The sequence below is a fragment of the Paramormyrops kingsleyae genome, chromosome 5, assembly GCF_048594095.1.
Source record: "Paramormyrops kingsleyae isolate MSU_618 chromosome 5, PKINGS_0.4, whole genome shotgun sequence".
Taxonomy (NCBI): domain Eukaryota; kingdom Metazoa; phylum Chordata; class Actinopteri; order Osteoglossiformes; family Mormyridae; genus Paramormyrops; species Paramormyrops kingsleyae.
The window spans coordinates 33290904-33312972 of NC_132801.1; the positions used below are offsets into that span (position 1 = coordinate 33290904).

The window sequence follows — 22069 nt, forward strand, 5'->3', positions numbered from 1 at the left end:
ATCTTGCAAACACAACACTGAGTTGGCCCCATAATTACCTAACTCACTATGTCCCCGTCCTTTACTCCCAGCCCAGTATATTAATAGAGATTATTTAAACTTTTAGTTGATCTAATTAACGTATAGTTAAAACAAAGTGCCGAGTACACTAAAGCACTAAATTAACACTTGCGTTAAATCGGTACTTTATTATAAATTATCCGGCAGCGTCAGCGATAACAACCTTTAAATTTTACTTTTAAAATAACCAAATTTACAATTACTTACCCGAGATTAACTTCCTGCTGAACCACGTTTAGCTAAACTAAAGCGAAGTTGCTCTAGGGAGGCCAAAAAACCACAAAAACCCTCTCAAAGCAGGCTACTGCCGGAGCGGGAAAAAAAAAGTGGAAAATGTCCTCCCGGCCCCGACCGGCGACCGAGCAAAGCTCCGGAGCAACTGACCTTTTAGAGTTAATGTTACCGATGTTCGATAATAATACCCGCGGGTGTTTGATGCGAAGGGCGCAAACAGAAACGCCGCTCGCGCCCGCAGCTGTCGGTAACACTCACAAGGACAGACAAGTACACACGTAAAAATAAGAGTAAAAAATGAAAACAACAACAACCACCCACGTAACCGTGCTGGCACACAAACGCTCAAATATACCTTTACAGATAATTCAAATCAAATCAACCGCTTCAACAGGCACACAACACAACACAAGTGCACACAGCGACTACACCACTCCCGATCAGTACAGCAATCCCAGCAGCCTCTACAGCAATCCCAGCAATCCTCAGCTGAGGAAACTGCCCCAAAACTGAGTTTCCCTGCTGAGACTTCTGCCCCCGCGACCCGACCTCGGATAAGCGGAAGTAAATGGATGGATGGATGGATGGTAATAGCGATCAACCACTTATATGGGTCAAAAACCTTGCATTCGCTAAAATCATGCACTTAACTACACATATTCAATGGGCAAAACAGGGTTAGGGGAATGCGACTCCAAAACTTAGTAGCTTACGCCAACCAAAATGAATTAAATAATAAAATAGTGATATCTGTGGCCAATAATGTAATTACAGTGGAACCCATTATAGTGATTATAGTGATCATGGTAATAGTCCTCAGCCGGAAAAGGGTGGAGTGCTCTCTCCAGGTCGGGGAGGAGGTCCTTCCCCAAGTGGAGGAGTTTAAGTATCTCGGGGTCTTGTTCACGAGTGAGGGAAGGATGAAGCGGGAGATCGACAGGCGGATCGGTGCGGCATCAGCAGTGATGCGGGCGCTGCACCGGTCTATCATGGTGAAGAAGGACCTGAGCCAAAAGGCAAAGCTCTCGATTTACCAGTCGATCTATGTTCCTACCCTCACCTATGGTCACGAGCTGTGGGTAGTGACCGAAAGAACGAGATCGCGAGTGCAAGCGGCCGAAATGAGTTTTCTCCGCAGGGTGGCTGGGCTCTCCCTTAGAGATAGGGTGAGGAGCTCGGTCATTCGGGAGAGACTCAGAGTAGAGCCGCTGCTCCTCCGCATTGAGAGGAGCCAGATGAGGTGGCTCGGGCATCTGCTTAGGATGCCTCCTGGACGCCTCCCTGGTGAGGTGTTCCGGGCATGTCCCACTGGGAGGAGGCCCCGGGGAAGACCCAGGACACGCTGGAGGGACTATGTCTCTCGGCTGGCCTGGGAACGCCTCGGGATCCCCCCAGAGGAGCTGGAGGAAGTGGCCGGGGAAAGGGAAGTCTGGGTTTCCCTGCTGAGACTTCTGCCCCCGCGACCCGACCTCGGATAAGCGGAAGTAAATGGATGGATGGATGGATGGTAATAGCGATCAACCACTTATATGGGTCAAAAAGCTTGGGACAGAATCATTCCTGTACAAATAATATTTAAACAATTTGCTTTTAGTAATCAAGTAGTCCACTTACAGTGTTCATTTTGGGTCTTTTTATAAATGAAAACTATGCTAATTTTTTTTCATTTTTTTTTTTACTTTGACAAGTCTGCTTTGCCTTGCGGTAACCCGTCTGCTTCTGCTAGCTACCTGAGGCTAATGCTGCGTGCACAGAAAAAGAAAGTAATTTTTTCTCAATGACAAATATAGACTCATCGAAGTCTGATAAACCACCAAAAATTAGCCACCGTGATGCAATGGCAAAACTACAAAAACCTATATTTTATGTACAATATTGTACCGTATTGAAGTGCCGAGCAGACCGAGGAATTGCGGTGAAAACAACGAGAGGCGGGGACCGAACAAGCAACAATAACACAAAAGCCATGGGAAAACAGGGAAACATGGGGATGTTACACCAAGAACGTTAAGGCACACACATGGCGGGTAATTACACAGTGGCTAAGACATGCGAGGATCAGGCATGAACCACAAGTACGACCACAATTAAAGGCACACACGACAACTGGATACATAGCACAAGTACCTACACTAAAAAATACAAATAGGGGCTGTATACACACGTGCTCACGAGGAATGCCGGGACAGTATTATAGTGTATTTGAATTATACATAGTTCAGTTATTTAATTTGTATAGTACTTGAAAAGCTTTTGAAACAGCTGTTCTGTATTGTGAAAGTCAATAAAATTCTGTAAATGGTGTACATTTTGTAAATGTCCATTTTATTACCTTATATTCATGTAATATACAAATATCAGTTAGATGGTAATCTGCCTGAGACCTAAAGAAAAAAAAAGCAGTTATAATGATCAACTGCTTATTATGATCAACTTTACCCAGATGGATGTGATCACTATAACTGGATTCCACTTTATATGCATTTTAAATAAGAACTAATAATAGTAATACATTAATTGTCATAAACATTTTCTGTGGGTCTTATGAGTTTCACAAAAATTGCCTAGTAACTGCTTCAACTGAAAGTGCCAAACTCACTGATTTGTTGATTGCTGAGAGTTGGGAGTAGTTTGCTACGGCCACCATGCGGCTAGGCATGCTCACAGCACAAACACAACAGCATACAGTATGCAGTATGCAGTATTCAGAAGGATCTTGAAGGCGACATGGCTACAGACAGTCTGCAAAAACCAAATGTAAGTGAAAATTGTTGCTGTGTATTTTTATATGACAATTTGTCAAATATTTTTAGAATCTAAAACTTTGATCTGTGCAATGCATGGATGTACAAAAAGTTTGATTCTTTTAGATTTGAACACAGGTTCAATTGATTTTGAACCAGTTCAAAAGAATGATTCGTTCACAAATCGGACATCACTATCGTTCGCTCGGATAGCTGTTTTTTTTGCTTCTGTTTTCGCTAAGACCATATCACTTTATAATTCGCAGTGTCTTTCTCTCCAACTGAAAATTGCACAAATACAAATACGATCCGTATTGTATTGGACTTAGATACTACTATATTAATCTTGTTAGAATAGATTTGCGTGATGTCATGTGTTGTAGCAGGACTGACTGTACTTTGAAAGCAATGCAGGATGCTCAGTTTGCGTTGTATGACTCATGTGCTCCAGCTTGTGGTAAATGAAAGGATGCTCTCCCAGCGCAGCATAAGTGACAGAGTAGCAATTGGAAAAAGAACAGTTGGCCACGTTAAACATTTGCCTCTCGCATGCTCCTGAATTTAGAACGTGCAGATACAACTGTGCCAGTCAAAGAAAAGGCTACAACAAGGTGTGCCTACTAGATGGAACTGCACATACTATATGTTGTCAAGTCTTATGGAGCAGAAGCATGCTTTAGAAGCATATGCTGCAGACTACTGGCAACCCTTACTTCCAACCAGTGGGGTCTAAGTGAGAACATCTTGTCTCTTCTTGCACCTTTTGAGGAGCTTTCAGAGATCACAAAAGAGATCAACACTTCCACAGTGACTGCAGCAGATGTCATTCCATCAATCATTGCACTGAAACATCTTCTAAGAAAAAGGGCCCGAAACATATCATGTTATGAAGATGCTCAAAACCACTCTTTTGGAACTGTTTTGAACTGGACCCCATGTACAGTTTGGCTACAATACTCAATCCAATGTAACAACAACAAATTTGTTAATAGACATTGGGGGTGTTCCACGAAGCAGGATTAAGGGAAAGTCTGGCACATTTAAGTGGGAGTTCCGTTCCATCAACGTGTCTTAAATGAATCCCCGCTGAGCTACCATGGTAACTTAGGCAAGTGAACAAGTCTGCTCCAGACCAGGTTAACGGTCTCGCTTAGTTAAGTGTTGTCACAAAGAACATCCGACGTGTGGTATGGAGGTATTATTGGTGCAAAACTACTGAGCATCTGTAACAGTGCAAATCGGTAGATGTAGAAAAGAGTCACACATGTGTATCAGTAAATTTGAAGTCACGGGATTTCCACAAACACAACACAATGGTTACACCTTCTCAAATGCTTCATTACAAGTGCACAAATCCTATTCCACGGATCACAAATTAAGATACTCAAACGCTCAGTTTAGCTACACTTGCTGCTGTAAACATGAAGCAAAACACATTCGCACTCCCGTAATCCAAAAATGTGAACTTATGGACAAAAGTGACAAATTGGCATATTGCAACATAATATAATAAAGCATGTAAAATCACATCTCTGCATTCCAATTAATTCCAAAGTAATTAAAATAAAAGCCTACCCATATTACAAAGGTCAAGTATGAAATGCAATGACTGAAACTGAAAAAAAAAATCAGCTGAAATAATACAGTAAAATCCCGTGATAGTGGACTCGCTTAAAACGGACAAACAATTTGGTCCCCAGGGCCGCTTTTAGCTGTAGAGTCAAACCTCCCTTTTCCGGACCTCCAATATACAGGCACTTCCCTCTAACGGGCAGCTCTAGGCAGGCGCAAATTAATTTTACACAAACAGCAGCTGTTCTTATGAGCCCCAGTCTAGTGCCTTGTCCACACGTACACGGGTATTTTTAAAAACGTACCTTTTTCTATACGTCTTGGGCTTTTGTCCACACGTACACGGCTTTTTCAAAACTCCATCCAGGGTGAAGATTTTAAGAAACTACGTCTTCAGCGTTAACATGTAGACAGGGAAAACAGAGTTTTTGGCTTGAAACGTCAGATTGTGCGCCGTTGTCCACTTTGTTTAACGTGAGAGCGTGCGCTGTTTGCTGTATACATTAGTGGTGTGCGATACTACAAGATTTGGTATCAATCCGATACCAAGTAAATATATGGCAAATATCGCCGATATGATACCGATATCGATACTTTTTAATAATTAAGGTGGGTGCATCATTAAACTGCTAAAGCTGAATTAATTTTCATTACCATTAAATGTTTTTGTGATTTTTTTAAATGAATTGGTTAAAACCCAGGGCAGAATTTGGGCAAAGTTTATGAGTAAATAAATACTGTAGCGCGGAGGCACCGGCGGGCAGCGCCATATGTTGGACTGATGTCAGTACGGTTAGAGTTATAATGCCGCCTGTTGTTTTGGCATGCTCTTTACAGCGCATTTTAGCGGTTTCATGTGGACGGAAATATTTTAGAAGACGATGTTCGTGTGGACAGGGATTTTTTTAAAACGGAGGAGGAAAAACAGTTTTAAAAAATACCCGTATACGGTATTTATTTGAAATTTGGTTTCCTCCGTATTCATTTCATTGCATACAAATACTGCTCTTGATTGTTGTCTTATATGGCAAGTCAGATATAAAATTGTTGGCATCATCACAATAGATCAAATTAGATTTCAGTCTTGTTTTGACTTGAGGTTTTGAGGTTTTGACTAATAAAGAAACATGAGGAGAGTCATTATTCCAGCCGCAAGATGGTGTATGAAATCTCTGACGATAATAACTGCGTCTGCTTATTTGCCATAAAATTAGGCTATTATGTCATTTCCAATAAACTGACCTGATCAGCCGATTTGGTCACCAAGGAAAATGCATTGCTTATAAATTTAATAAGTCATTCTGAATCTTTCTTTCTCACACGGTGTCTGCTGTGCTTATGCCCTCGTTCAATAACTGTTTCAGATTTATCCATCCATAGTTTAATTGTCCTTACTTGTGCCTGATTTGAATAGAAATACTTTGTGTGTGTGTTTGTGCATTTGTGTGTGTTTGTGAATATGCATATATATATAGTTATGAATGATTGCTGACTGGTGCAGTGAGGCAGCGGGTAGCCCTGTCGCTTCAAACAGTCCAGGGTTGCACATGTTTCCCCCTGCACTTTGAAGAAATGCAGATAGGTGAACTGGCATCTCTATGTTGGCCATAGTGTGTGACTGTGTGTGTGTCTTGTGATGGAATGGCATCCCATCTGAATGTACCCCTGCCCAGAGCCCTATGATGCTCCACCACTGTGACTCCAGGACTGGATAAGATGGATGAATAGATGGCTGTGTGTTCCTCCCTCGGTTTCCACAATGGGCTCTTATTTTCTCCTGTGTGCCCTGCTATGCACTGGGAAAGGTGAGATTGTACCTTATACCCTCCACTTCCTGGCATAGGCTACAAATTCACTGTGACCCTGATATTAACACCCGCCAGCCACTATCCTGAGATTCTCTATGGCATTTAGTTTACAGGCACTCTGCCTCTGTCCTCTGTGTTGGTGTTTCACACATAGACATGCACACTCATTTTCTGTGAAGACCTACCCCTACGCTCCCTCTGATTGCCTCTCTGAGCCTGGCATTTTTAGTCTAACCATTCATCCGACAATAATCCTAACAAAACGATGAACGATAGCCAATCAGAGGCAGAGTAGGGGTGGGTCTTTACAGAATGCAGGGAACTATCACTTGCCAGCAGTCTACTTCTAATTGCGTGAGGCCAATTAATAATGATGTGGGGATACAAGGAGTAAGCCAACACGACAAACGACAAAGGGAAAGGAGGAAGAAGCACCTGTGAAAATAAGGTTCTGCAATAAATAGAGGACTGGAGAGAGCGAGGCAGGCTACAGTATGATGCAGAGGCTATGGTCATGAGCTGTGCTGTTTGTTGCCAGTATGCCAAAGACAAAAACAGAAATAAAACAATGAAACTGGAGAATATTTGTGACCATGAACACAGCAAGTGTCACATTGCCTGATTGTCTATGCAAAGAAGTGGGTGATTAAAGAGTAAGGAACCTGAGGAGGAGCTTTACTATGATTGTACTTAATTTATTTATTAATTGCTGATATTAAACATTTTTTGTTCAGATTTTGCTCTGACCATTTTAAGTTTGTATTCAAGATGATAACATATGCTTTATCTGACTGAGACATAGTCCCTCCAGCGTGTCCTGGGTCTTCCCCAGGGCCTCCTCCCAGTGGGACATGCCCGGAACACCTCACCAGGGAGGCGTCCGGGAGGCATCCTAAGCACATGCCCGAGCCACCTCATCTGACTCCTCTCAATGCGGAGGAGCAGCGGCTCTACTCTGAGTCCCTCCCGAATGACCGAGCTCCTCACCCTGTCTCTAAGGGAGAGCCCAGCCACCCTGCGGAGAAAACTCATTTCGGCCGCTTGCATTCGCGATCTCATTCTTTCGGTCACTACCCACAGCTCATAACCATAGGTGAGGGTAGGAACATAGATCGACTGGTAAATGGAGAGCTTTGCCTTTTGGCTCAGGTCCTTCTTCACCACGACAGACCGATGCAGCGCCCGCATCACTGCTGACGCCGCACCGATCCGCCTGTCGATTTCCCGCTCCATCCTTCCCTCACTCGTGAACAAGACCCATCCATCCATCCATCCATTTTCTCCCGCTTATCCGAGGTCGGGTCGCGGGGGCAGAAGTCTCAGCAGGGAAACCCAGACTTCCCTCTCCCCGGCCACTTCATCCAGCTCCTCTGGGGGAATCCCGAGGCGTTCCCAGGCCAGCCGAGAGACATAGTCCCTCCAGCGTGTCCTGGGCCTTCCCCGGGGCCTCCTCCCAGTGGGACATGCCCGGAACACCTCACCAGGGAGGCGCCCAGGAGGCATCCTAATCAGATGCCCGAGCCACCTCATCTGACTCCTCTCAATGCGGAGGAGCAGCGGCTCTACTCTGAGTCCCTCCCGAATGACCGAGCTCCTCACCCTGTCTCTAAGGGAGAGCCCAGCCACCCTGCGGAGGAAACTCATTTCGGCCGCTTGCACTCGCGATCTCGTTCTTTCGGTCACTACCCACAGCTCGTGACCATAGGTGAGGGTAGGAACGTAGATCGACTGGTAAATCGAGAGCTTCGCCTTTTGGCTCAGCTCCTTCTTCACCATGACAGACCGATGCAGCGCCCGCATCACTGCGGACGCCGCACCGATCCGCCTGTCGACCTCCCGCTCCATCGTCCCCCCACTCGTGAACAAGACCCCGAGATACTTAAACTCCTCCACTTGGGGGAGGACCCCATCCCCGACCCGGAGAGAGCATTCTACCCTTTTCCGGCTGAGGACCATGGTCTCGGATTTGGAGGTGCTGATTCTCAACCCAGCCGCTTCACACTTGGCTGTGAACTGCGAGAGCTGAAGGTCACGGTCCGATGAGGCCAACAGAACCACATCATCTGCAAAAAGCAGAGACCTAATCCTGATGTCACCAAACCGGACACCCTCAACGCCGTGGCTGCACCTACAAATTCTGTCCATAAAAACTATGAACAGATTTGGTGACAAAGGGCAGCCCTGACGGAGTCCAACCCTCACCGGAAACAAGTCCGACTTATTGCCGCCCATGCGGACCAGACTCTGGCACCGGTCATACAGGGACCGAACAGCCCTTAAAAGGAAGCCCGGCACCCCATACTCCCGGAGCACCCCCCACAGGACTCCCAGAGGGACACGGTCGAATGCCTTCTCCAAGTCCACAAAACACATGTAGACTGGTTGGGCGAGTAACTCCCATGAACCCTCCAGAACCCTGTGGAGAGTATAGAGCTGGTCCACTGTTCCAAGGCCGGGGTGAAAATAAAACAATGTTAATAGTTAGATTTGTTTACAAAATGTTCTTAGTGTTCAGGGAAGAGGTTTTCAATAAAAGTTTGCACAGTTATATTTGTGGCTTGAAGTTTATAAAGGTATGTAATAGTGTTTCCTTAAAGTCCCATGTACACAAGGGTTAAGGTGTTAAGTTAGATACTTAACATGACAAACCAACGTAACCATTTAACAAGACACCACCTGAATGTGAGGGTGCTGACCCCTCTGCCAGGTCAACCTTCAACCTTCTCTCCTTGCAAAATTTATGAACTAATTTAAGTTTCGGCACATAACTTTAAGTTAAAGTCCTTCTGAAAAATGGCATGTGAGTTTTAGACGTGCCCATTTTTATTTCTAACTTTTAGTCTTTTGTGCTTTGAAAGAGAGATGTTTTTTTTTTCTTTCAAGGAACTATACCCCTATGTACCTCATAACAAGGTAGGTATACAAGCCAGTTTGTTTCCAATGACTGCATTTGTAAATGTGTGATCCATTTAAAACTTTTAAACATGTCTCCAAATATGGAATGCCACTATGTAACATTTCATATATCATTCCTATTAAATTCATGTTTAATCGTGAGCTTGTGAATTTGAATTGAATCTGTGCCAATACCCAGCCCAAGTGCACAGTTTTTAAACATTCTATATAGCTTCAAAAAACGGTTTTCATTAACAATTAAGTGGCATTGGCATCTTTAGAGATTGCTCAGGGCAGATTTAGGAGGTACCCGAGGGATCATTAAGCCCAGCTGGCTTCGGGACCCATCAGAATGATGTGGAAGGAGCTGGAATCAGTGAGCTTGAAGAGAGAGATTGGTTCTGACCTGCTTAGCATGTTGCCACTGTGACTCATCATGAGATGTGGTTAGGAGGTGGATGGCTAGATTGTTTAGACATCCTTAGTGCCCCCTGAGTGGTAATCATAGTTACACCTTGAGGATTTTTTTTGTAATAATGAAGAGCTGTTGAACCAAATCAGCGTGCAGTTTTGGACCGAACTAACTCAGTTTTTCAATTTCAGAACATTAGTGATGATCTTTCCTTGCCATAAAATGTATGTAAGATGTATTGCTGCTGTTCGCTTGCTGTGGTACTTACTGCCATTACCCTGAAACTTGCTACAGTATAAACATTAGCTCTAACTCCTAAAAGCTCCCCCTTTTTGACATAACTTACTCATCATGTTGCCTAGACATGCATTTCTCAGCTTGTGGCAAATGCACTTTGCAGAATAATAGACACAGAGTACAAATTTTAAGTCGTGCTGGTGGCATTCAAATGAATGAGTTAGTCGTTATTAGTGATCATGCGGAAATATAACAAAGTAATGCCAATAATATGACGATCCCCTATGGTTTTCCTAAACAAACCTCATGTAGATACAGGTCATTTAAAAGTATCTATTTGTAAATCGTATGGACTGTCATCCATGCCCCCCATCCATGCTCTGAATGATACGGTTTCTGGGGTGTATTTCTGTGATATTTTATACTCCGTTCCCTAAGCTTGTGGCTCTGGTCCCAGTTTTGTCTGGAGTTGGTACATTGGCTCAGTGGGTCATAGTGTGTCCTCATGAATCCATGGCTTTGCATTGGAATCTGGTAAAGTCCTGAAATCGTCTCTTTCCTGCATTTAGATGTACTCCTCAGGTCAAATGGTGATGATGTGTGTGTGCGTGTGTGTATGTGTGTGTGTGTGTGTCTGGACATGAGCATGTGTGTGTGTTGTGTGGTTTATAGTGCACTGATTCATCTCAGCCTGAATAATGCATAAGTGGACGGATAATATAACGGGTTACATCAATTTTATTAATTTATTTAGTTATTTATTTTTTCTGAAGACATTAATCCAAATTCAATTTGGAATAACATCTGATAAAATTGTGTAATACTTCTGTGTTTTCTTAACAATTAATGGCTTTATGAGTTATACCAGCACCATTTGTTTTATGTCTGTGCAGAATCTACTGCAGCGTTGAGTTGAATTGAATCTGTTTAGGGTTATACAAGTATTCAGCAATGTTATTGTCTATGGCCATATGATTATGGCATTGTTTTAAAATATGGAGTCTGGTTGCTTTTTTATTTTCTACTTTAAGGTCTCACCCTGGAGTGAATATGAATCATTTGGTGTTAACTGCTTTGGATGTGAAATGGGTGCCATTCTTTTGAATGCTTGGGGGGGGGGGGTAGCAATGTGATTTCACACCTCACAGGCATCACCCAATGATTACAGCAGTTCACAGTAACTTAAGCTGTGATTTATAGAGATATTCTGGGTTCTGGAAAATGCTTATCGAATGAAGGGTGACAGGGAGCCTATTCTGGACATAACTACTCTTAACTGCGTGTATTTGAACTGCGGAAGAAAGCCAGAGGACATGCAAGCATTCACAAGACACAGAGTGGAGGTAGGATTCAAATCCCCAGCCTTAGAGGGACGGGGTAATAGCGATACCCACTTAGCTGCAAATATAAGCAAAGGAAATGGCCTGACTTGCTGTCAAACTGGAGCTCTGGACACAACTACATATTTGTATTTTTTTTTAAAGATGTTCAGTGTATGGTTGTGGATTTTAAATGCCTGCATAGTCATTTTGATCTCTTATGTACACTGGTTTTGAAAAAACTTCATAGGGGGTTTAAAAACAAATTTTTAATAGAAAAATATAAGGGCTAGTAAGGTAGCAATTAAGCTCAGCCATCAGAGTCTACATGGCCTGCCTTAGAATGAGAGGATTTGCACACATTTCTGACATTAGCATGCTTCCCAACAGTGCATGTTCTGTGAAAGAGTCAGTGTGAGGCCTTTTTGGCTTTTTTAAGGGAACAGACTGTTGTGGTTTTGGGACAATCTTCCTTTGGCACACAATCTTTATTGGGGGGGTTGTGACATGCCTTATAAAAATCAATATATGGATGGTTAAATAGACTTGTTATTTTCCTTGGTCCTATAGAAACTTAAATAAATGGCAGAGTTTGCTTGGACAAAGCTTGTGTTCTGAAGCACCAGAAGTTTTATAGGGCTGTCATGAGCATCCAGACTTAAGGAGTGTAATGTATATGTAATGTAATGTATGGACCCGGAAGCATACAATTTATTTAATGTTTTTAATGTTTTATTTATTATTTTACTATATATTTTATTAATTACTATAGGAGATTAAGTAATCATTAAATCTGATCATTTATCATTTCATAATTAATCATATTTTTGGCAAGTTTATTTAAATTTATATTTCAATACTATTAAGTAGTTTGATCCAGATTGCAATCTTTGTGAGTTCTATTACTGTATGAAGTAATTAGACTTCACTACATATAATTTGGATGCCTGATAAAAATTTTACGACCCTTTTAGTATTTCAGCAGCTATTATTATAGCGAATACGGCTGGGCGATAAAATAACGATAAAATTATCACAATATAATTCTCCTCAATATTGGTGTGCCAAGGGCGCAATAAAAGGTCGATATGACTTAAGGCCAAACATGTTGCTGGCAACATGCTTTGCATCACAAAATGACGGCACTTACTCCGTGACTACTTGTCCGGACTGGCAAAAGAGCCCAAACACAAACACAGCTGAGAAAACACAAACGGGAGTTATTGAACAAATAACAGAATGCAATAGGGCGCAGGTAGTCAGACAACAGACAAAACCATCAAAACAACAGACAAAACCATCAAAACAACAGGCCGACTCACCGGGAGAGCAGCTAAGTCCAAAGCAGCGCATTTAATAAGGGTAATCCAGCGAGATCCAAAAGGAAAGTCTACAGTAAATTTCAGTCCATGAGAAATCCAGACAGTAATAATCCACAGAGAAGTAAGAAACGATAGGATGAATGCCAGCAGCAGCGTTTTATTGGCACTGACTAAACCAGTTCAACTTTTTTCTCATACTTGTGAAATGTGAAATGCTGTTTGGTAGTGATAGCCAAAAAGATGCTTAATGAACCATTTGTGATATTTTTTGAGTCCACGTGGCGCTTTTGGTTTTCATTCCAGTGTTGTGCTCTAAACTGCCCCCCCTGCCACGGATTGCCTCCCTTGACATAATTGCTACAGTGAATAGTGAAAAATTGTTGAATTGCGATTGCTTTTGGTGTTTGGTTCCGTATAGTATCTTTTCCAGGTGCGATGGTGCCGAGTATGAAGCTAATCGCCACATTATACGTATGAAAAGATAGAATAGTAAAAATATTGCAGCAAAGTGCACTGCAAACATGATAGATAGATAGATAGATAGATAGATAGATAGATAGATAGATAGATAGATAGATAATTTCCCTCTGTGGATTAAAGAAAAGCATCACTGTCGCATTTGAATGAAAAAGTAGTAACGGTCACATTTGCAGCGTTTTATAGGAGGTTTTTACTCGTAAGAGTTGATTGTAAAACGCAAGTAATGTGAATTGTTTTTGTCTGCATAAGGCAAGAAAAATGAGGTTACAGTGAGTGGATGCTACTGCCGCGCAGAAGTGAAGCGGCACTGCCTTAAAAAAGAGCAATTACGTCAGAGGAGGCAATCTGTGGCAGGGGGGCAGTTTAGAGCACAACACTGGCATGCTTTGAGCCCGTTTTCTGAACAGAGAGCGCCATCTAGTGTGGTCATAAAATAGAGCAAATGGTTCTGGAAACGTCATTTTGGGCATCACTACTGTTTGGCAAGTGTTTGTTATGTTCTGATGATAAAGACTAGTTTATAACTACGGTTAATCATCTGGTTTCCTCAATTTTAACTCAGGAGTAAAAATCAGCCATAATGATTTCACATTTATCTTGATAATTATCGATATTGACTAATATGAAAATTTTGATCGCGACAACATTTTTGGCCATACGGTCAAACCCTAATAGGAAGCTCTCTTGCTGCAGAGCTAATTTGCTGCACAGCTAACTAGTTTAATGCATTCTGAATATCATCAATTATTCAAAAACGATAACTCTTTTTAAAAGGCATTTCTACTGTCAAACAAATAATATGGAACACATCATTATTTGAAGTTTAACTGCCAAATCTTAAACAAATAAAAAATTAAGATTAATAACATTGTTCGGAACATCTTTTGTTTTGGGACTAGGTCTGCTTGGTCAATTGTAGATAGATGATATGCTTGTGATGCCCAGTCTGTAAAGCATGGAGTCTAGGAAAAACCTTTGTAAAATGCCCTTTCTACATGTCCAAAATATTAAATATTTCGGAGTTTCTATAAAAGGCAAGTCTCATGTTGTTTATAAAATCTATAAAAAGTATAGTGGAGGAACTACAACTATCAGACTAAAGAACTTTAATCAGCAACGTGCTACTGCAACTGTAAATTTTTCGCAAGTAAACATTTCACCTGGTGCATCACAACGCAGACAGATGTAGAGAGAATTAAAAAGTAAAGTAAAAATACCTGGACAAAACAGGAAGTACATGCCAAGATGTGAATCTGCTCAGGCTCCCAGTTCAAGAGCTTAAAGACAGGCTCCTCTCAAAATCAAGGCAGAAGAAATGACATGAAAGTGAGAAGAGGAAGAGAAAGGCAGGTAGTTTAGCAAGGAATCTGAATCTTAGTCACTTCACTTCACTTTAATTCACCACCCCTTCCTACGCTTGGCTTGCATTGATGTAAACAAACACACAAATCACAGAGACTGACTGCAGAGGACCCCTGCAATGAGGTGCTGGAGATTTACCATTATTGAGACGGGCCTGAGTTGCTAGATTAATAGCCAGTGAGGGGGGTCACATGTCCGATTGCTGCGTACAGAGATGTGCATGGGGGCAGTTCCAGCTTCCCAGGTAGCTGTGCGTACAGCCGGGGGCCTCAGTGTGCTTTACATGTGAGCCGACGTGTGCCTGGACGTATTCTCAGCTCCCCCTGATGCACTTCTTATGAGTGCTGTCTAGCTCTGGTGGTTAGGGTTCTGTGCCCAAACCAGAAAGGTATGGGCTCACATTACTGTTTCAGCCCCGAAAAAGGCCCTTAACCTCAACCATTTGTTCCTGCTTTCTGACTGCCAGTTTTTCTTGGATAAAATTCACAGTGGACCAGGCTCCAGTGTAATGTATGGTATTCAAACACTCTCCTCTTGGAAATGTGGGGAAAAAAACTGCCTAAATAGAGGAAGAATGGCCAGAAACGCCTTCCCAAGTTCAGCAAGTGAGTTTTCAGCTCCAGGGATGACATGGAGCCTCTCTGGTTAGGTTCTGGTTAAAACTCTCCCCTCCTGCCTGTTAGCCTGAGGGAGACCCGGCTGCCCCCAGTGCTGCTAAGCTCCGTTGGTGGGGTGGGGGGCTGGAATGCACTTGCCAGATACATGGGCAGAAATCACACTGGCTCACATGGGTCAATGGGCTCTTCCTGCTGCCATTGCTTCATCTTGTCTGGGAAGCAGTGCGTGAACCACAGCCACCAGAGGCAATTCTAGGATATTTACAGTGGGGGGCACAATTCATACAGGGGGACCAACCTTATCATTCGCCAGTTATGTTCTGAATTGGTGAGTGACCCGTAATGGGGCACTCTGGGCATCAGTCAGATTTCACCTGAGGCCAGTGCCCATGTGACCCTGCCCTTAGTGGCCCCCGAATTACCTGGCTTTGACACTGCTGGTGATTCTGCCCCATTTTCTCTTCAGAAATACAAATGACATGGTAAGCCTTGTCCCCGTCACCTCTTCACAAAACCATCTTTTCTTCAAATGCTGGAGCAGTGTCTTGGGTGATATCTGATATACCATTAACTTTTACCTTCCTCTATTCCCCCCACCTTCCCTTACTTTATTCCCTTCCTTCCTTCCCTCTCCCCAACCCTCCCTCCCTCTCTTCCTTCCCTACCTCCCTTTCCTCGCTTCTTCCCTTCCTTCCTCACTTCAGCTTCCTCTCCCTCCCTTCCCTTCCTCTCCATCTCTTATTTTCTCCCCTTCTTCCCTTCCCTCTTTCCATCCCTCCCTGTCGTCCTTCCTCCCTCCGTCTTTCTTCTCTCTTTTCCTCCCTCCCTTCCTTCCACTTATCCTCTCATCCCTTCCTTTCCCACCAAGATAGATTCAGTTTACTGTCACATTCCAATTCAGTGCTCACTGTGTACCGGGGATTTGCTGTCTTTGGAAGTGAATCTCTTGCATTTCATTTGGGCTGGTTACTCCCCGCAGCTCCATGCTGACGTCAAAGCCCTTAATATATGCTGATCTCTGCTGAGTCTAGCCGTGCTGAGATTCCCCCTCCCTTGTGTGCAGTGGACCTGCCCAACATTATCAGTGAAGTGGCTCCTTATCCCTGCAGTGGACCTGCCACCTGTTATTAATGCAGTGCAGGGGAAGAGACCCCCTCCATTTTACAATGGACATGCCTGGCCTTATTAATGTAGTGCAAAGGAATAGCAACACCTCCCCCACCCCCTCCCGAAATAGCTCATTGATTATTTTGCTGTAATAAAGAGGGTGTCTGCAGTGGGGCGCTCTTCATTCACACTGCATTAATAAGGCCAAGCACCCCCCCCCCCCCCCGCCCCAAGTGTCATGGGGGGGGGGGGCACTTGAGGGGTTGCTGCCTGGCCTTATTAATGCAGTGCAAAGCACAGTGGACCGTCTCCGACTTCATTAATGCAGTTCTGAGTCTCCTGTGTTGCATAGCTAGGACTTGTCTTTACATCGCAGCAGCCCCCCAAGTTTTATGGCTGGGGGCGTGGGGGTGGGGGGGAGGGGGGTGCGGTGCCCCTTTGCTTACATCCTCTTCATTCTGGAGAAATAATCACTGAGCTATTTGAAGATGGCCCAGCGGAATGCGTGTCTGGCAGGACAAACAAGCTTACTCTACTTGGGGCAGCAGGGGACAGTCTGAGCCCAAAGGCCCAGTGGCTTCCCCAAGGAATGATGGTGGTCCGGTGCTTGTCTGGAACGGGGGGTCGCTAAGGGGAATGGCCATGAATGGCAGCTCCTCTCATCTTGCCCCTCCTGCCTTTTAATCTTAGGGTTTTCAAACATGTCCCACCCAGATGTGAAATGGGGTCTGTGTCCTGCTGGTAATGCTTTCTGGCTTGACTTTACCTCCCCCCCCCCCCACCCCGAGTGGGGCCCAGGTATGAAATGAAACAAACCTCCCTTGGGCATCCACTCATTCAATGCCTGGGGCAAGGTACTAAAGGGCATTAACCTGGTCCCCGCGTGGTGCGTGGTGGTCAGATACCAGATACCTCTGTAGCTCATGTGACTGGATTTTGTTACTGAAGCATCTGCCTTTTTCTGATCCTGGATCAGAGGGAATTGTCTGCCTTGGATTTCTAAAAGCATCTGTGTGGGCCACACTGTGTGCACTGCACCGGAACCTCCCCCCCGCCCCGCCCAAGCCCCTACTCCTAAACGTCATGAAGTGGCTGCATTGCAGTAGAGGGAGGTGCTGTGCGTCCCGTCACTGCTCGGCTGGGAGGTGGGTATGCTGAGCATGCTGATGGAGCTGAGGAGGCGCATTCTCCTGGGGTGGACGGGGTTTTATCGCGCACTGAACGGGCTGAGCGTACCAATCAAAGACGGGACAGACAAAGCCTCTGTTCGCCCTGAAGTCCACCCAGTTTAAATTTTGATTCATGATCGGATTAACGAAGTGTTAAGTGTCGTTTTGTCTTTGGGTGTGTGGTTATGGGGACCGCATCTTAAATCCATCCCACAAGGATGTTATAAGCAGATATCATGTTGCCTGCTGGAGGTCTTATCCCTCTTTCAGCCTGACTGTAGCCTGGGCTGCTTAAGGACCAATGTGTCCCTCGGGAGTTTGAGTGTTGTTTCAGGCAGTGAACACCTCAGATCTGTTCATAATGTTCCCTGCCCTGTACATTCAATTTCAGTCGGTTCATTTATTGACAACTATAATATATCATGAAGTGTTTTTCCTCCCTGGATCGTGTGTAGCTGTTAACTAAATGACTGCCAATGGAAGAAATTCAGTAACATGCCTTTTAGTATACAAGCCTTTATGTATGGTTCATAGGATAGTAACAGCGGTGATAACTCAGTTCTGTCTGTAATGTGTCTGTCAGCATCCCACGTGAAATCTGAATGCATGGTGTTATCTCCCCTTATGTTTACATTGGCTTATTGCGTACCGGTCCCTGGGATTCTGCTGCAAAAGAGGTGAGTCCTTTGCAAATTTCAGTATCATAGGACAAATATTGAGGTGCATGGAGAGAGAAAGAGAGAGACACAGACACTCAGGTAGCTGGATGGACACACCAGAGACGGAAGCAAGACCTGGGACTGGAGGTAGACTCACAGAGCAGGGAATTAAGTATCACCTGAACAAGACTGACACACACAGAGAGACAGTGACTATGAGCAGCACATTTACAGCCCTGGCCTTCGGAGCCTGCTAATGAGCTCTTCGTACCTCTTCACACCACATTCACACCGCCTTCCCCCCGTGACACACCCAGTGTGCATCCTCAAGAAACAGTTTCCTCCAGAGGCTGTTATCCTGCATGAGCATTCGGCTTTTTGTCTCCCCCAAGCCTCTCTTGTGGGCTTTATCGCTGGATCCCTACCCCTGATGGACTTTTCTGGCCAAAACGGGCAGCATACAGGCTGAGAAGGATATGAAGATGCGCTCGTCACAGAAGTGTGTCTATGAAGCAGAGAGAGCGGGATGTGGGGGAGAGAGAGAGAGAGAGAGAGATTCAGTGAATATCAGCTTGCCTGGACCAATAAAGAATCCAATACAGCTGGTCCTTCCTTGATACCGGAAAAGGTGTGTGTGTGTGTGTGTGTGTTAGGTTGAGGGGGGTGGGCGGATTCAAGCAGTTGCGATTACACTCCCTCCCCCCCCCCCCCCCGCTTTGAACCATTCTCCTCTGCACACATTTTAGCGTAGCTCCGATTCTGGGATGTGGTGGCTCGCAGCGTGTGGTGTATTTCTGTGTCAAAGGGAGAGAGAGGAGGTGAGAGAGCGAGCTGGTGAGTGAGTGTGTGATACAGAGAGAGACAAAGCGAAGTGGGGTGTGGGGGGAGCAGAAAATGAAGATCGCAGCATCTCAGAGGCATCTCAGTACTTCGGCGTGCGTCGGAAAAGCAAAGGCAGACGATGGTATCCAGTAGCACAGGTAGCAGCTCTCTCTCTCTCTCCCTATCGCTCGCCCTGTCTCTCTCTCTCTCCCTATCGCTCGCCCTGTCTCTCTCTCTCTCCCTATCGCTCGCCCTGTCTCGCTCTCCTGCCCTGGGACTCGCAGCAGGTGTATTTGATCCCGCTGTGCTGTTTCGAAGGTGGTTCTGAGCACTGCTATTTTCAGGTGATCTGTCTGCTGGCTGCAGTAACAAATAGCCCGTCCATTTCCTCTGCCGCCCTCCATCTGCACACCAAAGGACGGAAGGGTTCGGTAGCAGCTAGTGGGGCGATGGGGCGTCCTGAGTGACGGACCACGTCCAGAAATCTGGTACAGGGGGGCCAAGCATCGACAGAGAGAGGGCGCTGCGATTATCTTACATAAGAAACCACGAGCCCCCCACCCTTACCCAGGGAAAATGTCAAGTTTTGGCAAACTTTCTGATTACTTTAACCGTCGGAAGTCCCGGGAGGAGCTGCGACAGGCGTGGAGGGAATCACGGCGGAGTGGGAGTTACTGCTGCACCGTAGCTGAGGCCAGGTAAAGGTGGAGCAAGTGTGTGTGCATGTGCGTGTGTGTATGTGTTCGTGCATGTGTGTATGCACACATGTGTACATGCCTGCCTGTGTGTGCAGTGGGTCACAGTGTGTGCTTAATATTCACCATTAGTATTGGAAAAACTGTCACTCAGTATGTCCTAATCAGTACAACAGAAACGAACATTGTGCTTTGCACTTAAAAGCACAGTGAGAGAAGTTGTATTTGTGCTACTGAATCTTCAAATGGGAAACGTCATCATTCTGTATGCCGCTCTGATGCTTGTTCATTTGGTTTTGAGGCACGTGCTAAGATGCTGGCGCATTTCATTGAGGTAGACCAACGAGTCGGTGAACTCACTGGACTGCCAACACAATGGAGATTTTGGGTTTGTCATAATGGTGTGTAGGGGCTACTGTGGATGTCCAGGTCACGGCTCAGCCTCTGAAAAATGCTGGCCATTATTTATTGGCTTATGGGTAACATACTGAGCCAGAGTAATCAGTTTTAGTCTGGACTTTGGAGATGTTGGCAGCTTATTCTGTGTCATGAGGACTGAGAGGTGGCCATCATTATGTGGAATCACTCTGGTTTAAGTTAACTCTGTTTGTTTATTCTGAATGTGTCCATACCATGCAGCCTTACGTGTTGAAGACCCCTATAAGCTTTGTTTGAATGGACCAAGAGTCCCCATTGGAGGATGTGAAGTCAAACCTGGCCATTTGTCTTTGACATTAAATCTTGGGAGGGATGCTGTGGATCATGACAAATTCATTACTGGAGCAGGGTGCTATTGCTAAAAAGATCTCATGGCATGCTGGGGACCGGTCTCCATTGCGATGTCAAAGCTGTTCTTCCAAGGCTCTGTGTTTTTAATTGATCTCTGTTAGCCAGAGGAATAGAGGCACATCTGGATTTAGGAAGTATCTATAAATATATAGCAGTTTTTCCCACAAGCCTGAAATATACTTGTGGCGGTAGCTGGCGGAAATGGCCAGTACAAAAATGGTCTACTATATAAGACAAACAAAACGTGACCTTTAACACATTTTGATTTATTGAATATTCTATTAATTTCATATAATTTTTTACAGATCCAAACCCCATTTAATACTCCCCTCGATCTACTCATATGGGAAGACAAAGTAAAAAAAATAAGAATAAAACTCTTTATTGCATACAAAGATGTTTCTTGGTGACCTTAGACTGGCATGGATGGGCTCTAGATCTTAATTTGACCCTAACTAGAAACTTCTGGCTTAAATATATGGTTTTTGAAAAGGATCAGGTAGATAAAACGGCATCCCATCCAGAGTGTCCTCTGTCTCCTGGGATAGGCTCCAGGCTTCACTGTGACTCATACTAGATATGCATTCATTGAAGACGGATGGACAGACAAAACATTGGAGGAATTCCAAACTTCGTACATTATTCAGTCATTTTATATTTTTCTTCCTGTAAGATGAAGTGATTGTAACGCGTTTTAATCCACTTGTCTTTTTAATCTATTGAGCTGTCCTGTTTGCCCAGTAAAAGCTACCGATGGAGGGTTTCTATGGCCAGCTGAACTGAGAACTAGATGATACTTCACAGGCTATAGTCCAAGAAGCATGCATCCGAAACACTGACAGTCCTTCTGGGGTTTCGCACATAAGGACAAATCAAAATATATGTGGTTTCAGGGACTGAGATTGTGTACTTTTAAGCTTAATGGTTAGAGACATTCATGCAGTGGTCTGATACCTTCCCCACCCGGCAGTAAAACTCATTTGTGAGAACACACCGCAGAGCTTGTCAAGGCCACATCAGAAGGCTGAGAAGACTCACTTTCAGCACAGCACACTATACCTGCTACGAGCAGGGATGTCCAGCTTTGACCCATCATGAGTATTCGGCATGCCTCTGATCATCTATAACACCGCCAAAGACCTGAACAATTTTAGGTCTGCAAATAATGAAATCTTGCGGGAAGAATTTATGTTTTGTTCTACAATTAAAAAATACATAATGATTTCTCTTAAATATCTGTTCCTCTCCCATAGAGCCTGGAGAATATTCAGAGAAGCATAGGGCACAAGGCTGGGGTACACCCTGAATGGGATGCCAGTCCATTATATGGCACGAGACTGGGGTACACCCTGGATGGGATGCCAGTCTATCACAGGGCACGAGGCTGGGGTACACCCTGGATGGGATGCCAGTCTATCACAGGGCACAAGGCTGGGGTACACCCTGGATGGGATGCCAGTCTATCACAGGGCACGAGGCTGGGGTACACCCTGTATGGGATGCCAGTCCATTGCAGGTCACAAACTCACAAACACAATCACACACTGTGGCCACTTCAGAAACATCAGTTCATGTAACTGCATGTTTTTGGACTGTGGGAGGAAACCTACACAAACATAGGGACAACATACAAAATCTGTACATGTGGAGGCAGGAACAAGAGGTTACTGTTCCCTCCACTGAGCCGGTGCGTTGTCCAAGTTTAAATATACTCTTGGTTTGTAGAAAACTACTCATTAGAGCTTAGATCGGCCCCAAAAAATTAA

General features: G+C 44.5%; 1 protein-coding gene across 3 annotated transcripts in view; it reads left to right on the forward strand.

Annotated features, from left to right (window-relative positions):
- ankfn1b (ankyrin repeat and fibronectin type III domain containing 1b) overlaps nucleotides 1-22069 on the forward strand; it is a 200455-nt gene that overhangs the window by 38289 nt on the left and 140097 nt on the right. The window contains exon 1 of one of the 3 annotated variants that reach the window (XM_023819212.2): nucleotides 18740-19517. The exons of the other annotated variants lie outside the window; for them this stretch is intronic. Within the exon in view, the coding sequence (XP_023674980.2) occupies nucleotides 19396-19517 (122 nt within the window). The 5' untranslated portion in view covers nucleotides 18740-19395. Of the gene's footprint in view, nucleotides 1-18739; nucleotides 19518-22069 lie in introns of those variants that run through there. 3 annotated transcript variants of the gene reach the window in all.